Raw genomic sequence first — 10,977 nt, forward strand, 5'->3', positions numbered from 1 at the left:
TGCAGTATCCCTACCAGTTACAGTCTGCATTTTCAAGAAATATTTCATTATAGTTATAGTGCTCTGAAGCCGATTCGTAAAATTTGCAAGGGGAGTTCAAAAAAAGCAAGCTCAGCAGTATTTGGGGACTTTTAAAAATGATGACACAGCTGACCTATTGGAGACAAAGACAGTGGGAGGGCTCTCACTGGCATAAATAAATAGGAGTCTTTGTGCTCAGAACCCACAGTTCAGACCCAGAGCTGAAGTCTGAACTCCACCTTGAGGCAGAATGAGGTTCACCCTGGGATCTCTGCTGTTCATGCTACTGGCCTGCAGCCTCCCTCCTGTCCATGGTGAGAACTTTCACATACTTTGTTACTGTGCTTTGTGCAGAAATAGTCTTCAGCTGTTTCTTTCTTTGCAATTAGAATATGGGGAGCGATAGGACTGGTCGGGGGTGGGGGGGACTACTCAACTGCTCCTAAATTTCTAAAAGTAAGGTGCTTAGAGATTTAACTCTTAGAGGCTAGAAGCAGGTATGTCCTTAAGATTCTTAACCACAGACGGAGATACTGAAGTCCTGCGTCCATGTGGCTTCTACTTGGTTTGTCTATTCCTGGTCCTTTTCAGACTCAGCTCTAGTAACTAACTCTTCCCATGTACATCTTCTTTGCTCCGCCTTTCAATTCTACCCCTTCTGACTAAACCTTTTATAGGTTTAAAGAGGTTTAAACAGGTTGGTCTCCTACAGGGAATGTTTGGCGTAATTTTATACGGCTAGCTCTGACGTGAACAATTGGAAGCACAACACGCGGACTGAAGTACATGCTTTCTGCAAAGAAGCAGACTTCCAAGTCCAAATGGGAAGCCTATGTTTGTATAAGTAGATAAATACCTAGTTGAAATGATAAGTTTTTATACAGCTGAAGAAAGCCGAAGCATGTGCAGAATGATATGCTCTGTCCAGGTGTAAAAAACAAATTTTGTTTTTAAAGTGCAATGAATTGTTTTCCAGTTATTTTCTTCACGTGCTATTTTTATTCTTCAAGACCTTCACCTCTCTCTTCCTCCATAAAGCTTTCCCATCGCCCTGCTAAGGTCCTCTGTTCTCATCATGCAGTTTGGATCTTGGGTGTGAAATACAACATTCTGTGACATTTTAGTCTTTGTTCATGGGTTTCCTCCACCAAATTGTAAATGCCTTGATAGCCAGATCCCTTTTCTTTCAAATGCTTGTCAAACATGGTGGTAGACACTGCATTTAAAGAAGGTAGAATTCATTAAAATACATGAAATAGATTACTTATAAAAGTATTTAGTACAAATCACTGGTGTTGTTGAATAAAAATAGTCTTGAATTTTAATTATTGGCCTTTGGTGGGTAATGATTTGCAACTGATACAGAGGACCAACATATTACACAAAAGCAAAAGCTCTCTTCCATCGTATTTCTTTGGAGAGACAAGGGAGGAGGTGATTTGAGCATGATAAGAACCATCCTGTTACAGCTTATTATTGCTCGGGGGACACTGTAAGGAATTCATATCTTTGGTTTTTATGTGTTTGGAGCGAAGATCAGTTGACTTAACACTGTATTAATTATAACAGAGTTGTAAGTCCCCAGAGTGGTGGTTCTCAAATTTTATTATACAGACAATCGCCTGAGCACCAATATAAAACACTATCGCAAATTTCAATAGGTATTGTGTTTTTAGAAAGCTGATTTTATTTTATTTTTTGTTTAAAGTTTTGGTAGAAAATGTTTGAAAATAAGCCAAGACAAGCGGAAATACACAAACCAAAAGCATCTGGGTGAAAGCGTTGACTTGAAATTTTTAAATCTTCAAATGTACCATATGAAAGATTAGTAATTAAATTCAAGTTATGCATTATATGCCAAGGGATTAAGATAACTGCTTGTGTTTCCAGGTGTTCTGGAGGCCTACAATACAAACTTAAAGTGTAAATGCATCCAAGAGACTTCGGCCTTTGTCCCGGTCAACCACATTGACAAGCTTCAGGTCTTCCCTCCTGGGAATGGGTGCCCAAACAAAGAAGTCATGTAAGTTGCAGGAGAAAAAGTTACCTGATTCTTTTCTCCCCATGAAAATCAGATCAAATGTTGCCATAGAGTATATTTTTAGTATCACTGACGTACAATGTTGCATTACTTTCAGGTATACAGCATAGTATTCTTATTCAAGAATCTCAAAGTGATTTACTTTGAGAGTTGCTTACAACTCTCAAGCTAATAATGAGACTCAGTAATATTTGTTAAATGTCTGTTTTGCCTCAGCCCTGAGCTAAGTGCCTTATGCACATTCACTCATCTTATTCGTTTAAGAGCCCTATTAAGTTATGACTACTGTTATCACTCCTCTACGGATGCAGAAACGGAGGCTTAGGAAGGTTCACTGACTGCCCTGAGGCGTACCAGTGGAAAGAGAAAGAACCAGGCCTCCACCCAGGTGTTTCCCCACCAAACCTCTTTTCTTTTCCACCAAATTCGAAGTGACTGCAAAAGCAGGCACTTTGCTCCCCAGAACTTAAAGAGCAAGAAAATAAGTATTCACAACAGTCCTTGGCCCGAACGTCTGTTTTTATGGAACTGTCCTTTAGCTTTAAGATCAACATAGAGAGTTAGGCTAAGGGGACAGTAATGGCTGCAAGAAACTCAATAGGTATTTTCTTTTACTGAAGTGTCTTTTCTGTGACCCTTCCTTTTCAGTACATTTAGAGAAATCTGCTCATGCTTCTATCCTAGCATTTTCCAGAGCACATCAAATGAGAATTTACACATTCATGTGAAGCTCATAGTACAGTGTCTGGCACAGTAATAAATACAGTAGATGTTCAGTAAAAGTTAGCTGGGATTAATATACATTGCTATGTTGAAATAATCAGGTTTGTGGTTCTCTCTCTCTCTTTCTTTCACTCCCACCAGAAAATAAGTTTTTTATAGACAGGGATCAGATTTGTTTCTCTACTCCCAAAGCTTTATCCCTTACCTGGCATAGAATAGAGGTACAACCGATGTTGGATTGCTACATTTAATATTTTAAATAGAGCTCATAGATCTTTTGTGTTTAACTACTTGGAACTTTGGTTTCTCCTTCTTCCGTCTGTCTTTATGAACCAAGCTCCCACAATACCTTGAAGTATTAGGTGCAGCGTCTTGCTCAGGGTATTCCTGACTTCATTTTCATTAGCAGCCCTTCCCTTGGACTTCTTTAGACTTTAGAAATGTTTGTGAGCAGCAACTTTTGTTTGTCGCACTTCGCTTGTGTGCTTTGGGTCTCTCGCACTGGCTGGGTTCAACTTGTAAAAAGGAAATATGGGATATTAAAAATACGTATGAAAATCTTTCATTAAAAAGGCATTACACTTTCACTAATGTCTTCACTAATGAAGGTTCTAACTAAACCACAATTATTGTCCTCAAACTCAGAGAAGTCAGTGAGCACTGGGTGGTATATGCAACTGACGAATTGTTGAACACCACATCCGAAGCTAATGACGTACTATATGTTGGCTTATTGAATTTAAGTAAAAAAAACAAAAACAAAAAAACCCTTAGAGATGGCAAGTCTAGCCATGACCTACTGGGGAGCAGTTCCTCTGCCTGTGTAGAAAACTGAGACTCTCTCTCTCTCTTTTTAACTTTACTTTTTCAGTGCTCCAAGATTCATTGTTTATGCACCACACCCAGTGCTCCACGTAATACGTGTGCTCCTTAATACTCACCACCAGGCTCACCTAACCCTCCACCTCCCACCCCTCCAAAACCCTCAGTTTCTTTCTCAGAGTCCACAGTCTCTCATGCTTCATCTCCCCCTCTGATTTCCCCCAACTCACTTCTCCTCTCCGTCTCCCCATGTCCTCAGTGTTATTCCTTCTGCTCCACAAGTAGGTGAAACCATATGATAATTGACTCTCTCTGCTTGACTTATTCCACTCAGCATAATCTCCTCCAGCTTTGTTCATGTTGATATAAAAGTTGTGTATTCATCCCTTCTGATGGAGGCATAATATTCCATTGTATTTATGGACCATATCTTCTTTATCCATTCATCTGTTAAAGAGCAGCATCTTGGCTCTTTCCACAGTTTGGCGACTGTGGTCATTGCTGCTATGAACATTGGGGTACAGATGGCCTTTCTTTTCACTATATCTGTACTTTGGGGTAAATACCCAGTAGTGCAATTGCAGGGTCATAGGGTAGCTCTATTTTTAATGTTTAAAATTTTTATTTATTTTTTAATTTCTTTTCAGTGTTCCAGAATTCATTGTTTATGTACCGTATCCTTTAATTTCTTAAGGAATCTCCACACTGTTTTACAAAGTGGCTGCACCAACTTGCATTCCCACCGACAGTATAAAAGGGTTCCCTTTTCTCCACATCCTCTCCAACACTTGTTGTTTCTCATCTTTTTAATTTTGGCCATTCTAACTGGTGTAAGGTGGTATCTCAATGTGATTTTGATTTGAATCTCCCTGATGGCTGATGATGATGAACATTTTTTCATGTGTCTGTCAGCCATTTGTATGTCTTCTTTGGAGAATTGTCTGTTCATATCTTCTGCCCATTTTTTGACATGATTATCTGTTTTATGTTTGTTGAGTTTGAGCAGTTCTGTATAGATCTTGGATATCAGCCCTTTGTCTGTAGTGTCATTTGCGAATATCTTCTTGCGTTCTGTGGGTTGCCTCTTTGTTTTGTTGACTGTTTCCTTTGCTGTGCAGAAGCTTTTGATCTTGATGAAGTCCCGAAAGTTTATTTTCGCTTTTATTTCCTCTGCCTTTGGAGACATGTCTTGAAAGAGGCTGCTGTGGCCAATGGCAAAGAGGTTACTGCCTATGTTCTCTCTTTTTTTAATTACATTTCCTCTACCATGAGTCATCTCTCACCTCTCAACCTGAGGAAGTCTTGCACCCTAATTTCTTCTTTGTCAACTTCAATCATTTTGAAGTGACAAGAATTTGATTTTATATCTTCTCCCCAAATTTCTGTGTTTCTAAATTTTAATCAGATATAGGAATAAAGCTGGAAATTATGAGAAATTCATAGCAATTGGGATAAAAATCCAGATGGTCAGAAATCTATTTTCCATCATGAACTCAAAAACCAAATCAGAAGGTTCTGCCCAAGAAGCCAACAGTCCTATGACCTCGGACCTCTCTAAGATTCATTTACAAGAGTAGTTTCAAAGCTAGATGGCTGGATCCTTGCTATCTGTTATTTCCTAACTAAGGTAAATGTGAAGAAATTGCTTTGTTCAAAGTCCACCCCAAGAGAAAGCTGAGTGTCCCAGTTTGCTATCACCTGGGAACCTCATGTCTTCCAGCAAATGGAAAACATTTGACACTGCCCAGCATTTGATAACCATTCAGATCCTGCCCATGTAGAGTAGTGGCCATCTGATGGTGGGAAACATTCATTTGGATGCTGCTCTACCATTGCATTTGTTGTATAGTCTTAGACAAGTTATTTAAACTCCCTAAGCCTCAGGTTCCTCATCTGAATATAAGAACTAATAGTTCTCTAGCATAGGATTTGTGTGAACTTGAGGTAATTCATGCTATCTGCTGAGTATAGGGATTGACACATTACAAGGGCTCAATTGATATTAGCTAGTAATTATTATTGCTGCTTTTGCTGTTGTTGAATCTCTTAAAGCAGTGACAGCCTCACTAACTAGAGGTTCAACAAAATGCAGACATCACTCTCCCACATTAAATTTCATTGAATTTTTTTACAAATAAAATTTTCTAAGAGAGTGTTTTATGGCGTTTATTTCGTTCTCCCAAGCTCAGTGGACAAATACATTTCAAAGGCATTGTGATATAGATTTTGAAGTGAGCCAACCTTGGGGTCATTTATTTGGTCCACCTCCAACTCATGGAGAGACTGTCAACAGAGCATTAACCCCTGACACTTGAGATTCTATAAACCGTATCTATAGCTCCACTGGCTCATACACGACTTTTCTGCAGATGTTTCCCTCCTTCTTCAGACCTCACACTACAAATCACCTACTTCAGATCCTAAACTGCCCACCTCCAATTTCACTTCACCGAGGAATATTTTTATACCCAGTTCTCCTTAAGCACAGGATTGACTAAAATGTAACACTGCTTTACTTTCATTTTTGTTTCTTTTTCCCCAGAGTTTGGAAGAAGAATAAGTCGGTTGTATGCTTGAACCCTCATTCCAAATGGACACAAAAATTAATAAAAATATTACAGTAAGTGAGGCATAACAAGAGTTTCCAGATTCCAATTTGTACAGAAGGGTTTCCTTTTAATGGGTAGTCAAAATGGAGACCATTTTAAATTTATGAGAAATTCTTAAGGCAAATATTCATTCTTCATTATTATTACTTTTCAAATGGGTGAGATTGACTTATTTCAGTGGCTCAATAAACTCAATTGGAAGCCAGTATGTACAATATTCCTTGTTTGAAATCTTTAAGGGAAAGCCAATTTCTAGTAAGTCTCTAAACATGACTCTCTTGTTTTTGTTTTTATTATAGAAGAAATGCTGCTTCAACTCGACCAGCTCCAGTGCTTAGAAGAAGGATGAAGTGATATCAATATCTGTACTAAGGACACCTGTATTCCTTCCTGAACCTGCTCTGGGTTTTAGTCTTGTATTTGGATGAATCTTTCCAAGAAAAAGAACATCCCCACATAAGCAAGCATGAGAGTATATGTAAAAATAACCCTAGAGCAGCTTATGGGGCCAAGTTGGGCTTTTTGAAAAATAAGGTACCCTGTATACTTGGGCTTTGCATTCTCATTCATCACAAAGGAAATTTCTTCGAGGATAGTTACTTAGTAATAAATCACATAGGTTTCTTTTAATAGTGTTATTAAAATAATAGCAAAAGCAATAGTACTATTGCTTAGTGCTAAATTTTCCTAGAAAATAAGGTAATATGAGTTTAAATCTCAAGTCTAAACATGTGGCTTGAGTTAGGAAGGAAATGATGGAATTCACTTCAATCATTTTATACCATAAGAAAAGCAGACTTCCATAAAAGACTTGAAACCTGCCTGAGAAACCCACGGAACTTTATGAGACAGAGGGCTCTCATAGTTGATATCTTCCATGTAAAAGCTCTGTATTGACAGAAATGGGTTCCTACTTTTAATAGTTCTTTTATAAGATTTACTGTCATATGCAAAAACTAATAATATTCAATGATCCCCAGACTTAAATTCATAGAATACTCAGGAAAAGCATTTAAAAGCTGGTGTTCAGATGTTCTCTCTTTTATACATTTGCTTTGACAAATACTTTTTACTCACATCTTTTGCAGACTTTTATTTTCTTGCTCTCTGGTACCTGATTCTATAATGTTTCTTATTAATCTAATGCTTTTCAATAGACCTAAGTCAACATTTTACTTAATTATGAGCAACTCATTCTTAACAGAGCATTTGCTCAGATTTAGACATTCTCTGACTCATCACAATGAAAAGTAGGATTTCATCATACTGATTTTTATTTGTATGCTTGCCTTTTACAGATCTAAATTATGTGGCAGTGGGTGAGTGAAGCTGTTCCTAACATTAACACAGTGAGAAAATGCTTGACTATGAGAGTCTCTTTTCCTTGGTGTACTCATCATTATTTCTTCCAGAAATCTTCAAACTCAACAAAAACTATTTTCATAGTCCCATTATATTGATTCTTAAAATCTCCAATGTTTCCTTTGACAAAATTTTGCATGGGTTTGACAAACAGAAGAAGAAGATCCTTAAATCTCCATTCTTTCTTCCCTGGATGCAGCCTGACTCTCCTTGTAGGCTAAGCTCCACTCTCCCACTGTCCCTCAGTCCCCTTGACACATGAGGGGCCCCGTTCCAACACACCCAGGTTTGAAGCTGTATCTGGCTCCCGATTTCATTTTCTCTTTTTATTTTTTATTTATTTTTATTAAATAGATTTCTTGGATGGAAGTAAAGAGAACCTATTCATCCTATATTTTCTGTTGTCTACAATTCAGTGTTTATTTCTTTATTGCACACACAAGGGATTATAAAATGCCATCAAAATCCTGGATTCCGGGGCGCCTGGGTGGCTCAGTGGGTTAAGCCACTGCCTTCGGCTCAGGTCATGATCTCAGGGTCCTGGGATCGAGTCCCGCACCAGGCTCTCTGCTCAGCAGGGAGCCTGCTTCCTCCTCTCTCTCTCTCTGCCTGCCTCTCTGCCTACTTGTGATCTCTCTCTGTCAAATAAATAAATAAAATCTTAAAAAAAAAAATCCTGGATTCCAGCCTTTTTCAGATTTCTACTTCTAGAGGTCAGGAATCATGTCACTCTTTAGTTTTATTTTGGTCTTCTTTGAGAATGCAGCTAGATAAATATTTAAGATCTTCAAATAGGAAATATTACCATTTCACTTAAGAAAGGTACTATTATCTTGATATCCATTAAGAACCCTCATTTTATAGAGGTAGAATTTGTTAGTTACACAGGGGTTAAGTAACTTGCTCAAGGCCATACAGCTACTGACAAGCCAAAATTCAAACCCAGGCAGAGTTCACACTATTTTTTTTCAGTGCTCCAAGATGTGTTGTTTATATACCACAGCCCAGGCTCCATGCAATACCTGCCCTCCTTAATACCCACCACCAAGCTCACCCCTTCCCCAACCCCGTCCCCTCTAAAACCCTCAGTTTGTTTCTCAAAGTCCACAGTCTCTCATGGTTCGTGTCCCCCTCCAGTTTCTCCCAATTCATCTTTCCTTTCCTTCTCCAAAGTTCATAGCAGCAATGTCCACAATTGCCAAACTGTGGAAAGAGCCAAGAGGCCCTTCAACAGACGAAGAGTTCACGCTTCTAATCACCACACACACTGACTCTATATGAAGTAGACATCACCAGCCGCATTTTACAAAAGCAGAAGCTGAGGCAGTAAGACATTTACATGCCCCAAATAACGTAACTAGTGAGATACAAAATCAGAATTCAAACCCAGGGTCTCCTGACTCCTTAGAAAATGGTCTTAATCATGACACTGTATTGCATAAAGTTCACTTGGCCCTAAATGTATTCCTTACCTCAGCCCTTTTGTCTACCCTCCCTTTCAGGGCCAGTCAAAGCTTGAGAAGGTTCAAGCTATTCCAGCGTTGAAAGGGCAACGTGAAGACAGTCGGCAAATGCAGGATGAGAAGCAAAACAACAGGGCGGGGGGTTCTGAAACTTGGTTTTCTTGCTACACAGGTACCTGCTTCTCAAAGTTACATGGCTTTAGACGTAGTCAGCCTAATTTGGAGCAGGGAATCTTAATCCACGTTTAAATGCAGGATGACTTGTTGAGCCAGTTGATGGAGTGTCTGAGGAAAAGTGATGTTTAGCTGATCTGAGTGGGTTTGGGTTCAGAAAGGGAGAAGAGTGGAACAGGAAGATAGACTTTAGGTAATTCATGGCTACATACATACAAATACACACATACAAATTAACTAAAATACGAAGTAAAATAGAACTGAAGAGAAAACACAAGGTAATGCTGACCAAAGCAGGATGTTCAACTCTGGGAAATGGAATGCAGGACCTAGAAGGTCAAACTAGGCGGGGAGCTCTTAGCAATGGAATGCAGGGAGCCTCCAACAAAGTTGAGCTGAGCCTCAATTGCTCTGCTAACTCCTATCTGACCATAGAGGCCCAAGGAGGAAAGGATTGTTTCTCAAAGGTAATCCTATTCATGAGGGCCCCCCCTTAGAAACCCATCTGATGCTAATTATCCCCCAAAGTTCCCACCTCCTAATACACTGAAGGGCAAACTTTCAACACATGAATTTTGGGGGAGATACAAACATTCAGTTCCCAAGCTCTGTTCTGTTCCTATAATTTTGCCTTTTCTAGAACGTCATATAAATGGAATTATACAGTATGCAGCCTTTTTGCCTGGCTACTTTAACTTTGCATAAGATTTTAATAACACAATTCATCGTGTTATTGAATGCATCAATGGTTTATTTTTCATTGTTGCTGACTCCTATTCCATTGTATGGATACACCATAGGTGATTCATTCGCCAGTTGACGGACATTCGAGTTGTTTCCAGTTTCCGACTATTGTGACTCTAACTGTTTTCAACATTCACACACAAGTCTTTGTGGGAACATATGATTTTGTTTCTCTTGAGTAAATACCTAGTGAGATTGCTGGGCATAAGGCAGATGCATATTTAACTTTATTGGAAGCTGCTAGACTGTTTTCCAAAGTGGCTCCACTACTTTGCTTTCCCACCAGCAATATATGAGAATTTCAGCTCACATCTTTGCCAGGACTTGTTATTATTAGTCTTTTAAACTTTAGATATTTTAGTAAATGTTTACTCTCTTGTGATCTTCATTTGTATGAAATGGCTAACTATAAGCAATTTTTAATGTATGTATTCTAGATCCATACATTTAGATTAGGTACCTTATATGAAAGTCTTTCCCCATTGAGTTACACTGGCAAAATTATCAAAAAGAAACTGACTATGAATGTAGGTTTCTACTTCCAGACTTCTGTTTCATGATCTATATGTCTACCTTAATTCCAGTACCATATGGTCTTGATTAGTGGAGCTTAATAGTAAGTCTTAAAATTCAGTAGCAGGACTCTTCCTACTTTGTTCTTTTTCAAAATTATTTTGAACCCATATCCTTTGCTGTTCCATATGAATTTTAGAATCACCTTGTCGGGGTGCCTGGGTGCTCAGTTGGTTAAGCAACTGCCTTCTGCTGAAGTCATGATCCCGGAGTTGCTAGACTGAATCCTACATCAGGCTCCCAGCTCCGTGGGGAGTCTGCTTCTCCCTTTGACCTTCTACCCTCTCATGCTCTCTCTCTCTCTCTCTCTCTCTCAAATAAATAAATAAAACCTAAAAAAAATAAAAAGAAGAATCACCTCGTCACCTTTCTACCTCCCCCCCCCAAATGATTTTGACTGGGATCGTATTGAGTCTTATAGATCACATTGGAGAGAATTTGCATC

General features: G+C 38.8%; 1 protein-coding gene across 1 annotated transcript; it reads left to right on the forward strand.

Annotated features, from left to right (window-relative positions):
• Nucleotides 1–214: 214 nt before the first annotated feature.
• CXCL13 (C-X-C motif chemokine ligand 13) lies at nt 215–7,952 on the forward strand. Its single transcript, XM_004781808.2, has 4 exons — nt 215–335; nt 1,912–2,044; nt 6,150–6,227; nt 6,516–7,952. Exons 1-4 carry the CDS (start codon nt 272–274, stop codon nt 6,568–6,570), a joined length of 330 nt encoding a protein of 109 aa, XP_004781865.2. The 5' UTR covers nt 215–271; the 3' UTR covers nt 6,571–7,952.
• The last annotated feature ends 3,025 nt before the right edge of the window (nt 7,953–10,977 follow it).

The sequence above is a fragment of the Mustela putorius genome, unplaced genomic scaffold (assembly GCF_011764305.1).
Source record: "Mustela putorius furo isolate JIRA1106 unplaced genomic scaffold, ASM1176430v1.1 tig00000430_pilon_pilon_pilon, whole genome shotgun sequence".
In the NCBI taxonomy this organism is placed as follows: domain Eukaryota; kingdom Metazoa; phylum Chordata; class Mammalia; order Carnivora; family Mustelidae; genus Mustela; species Mustela putorius.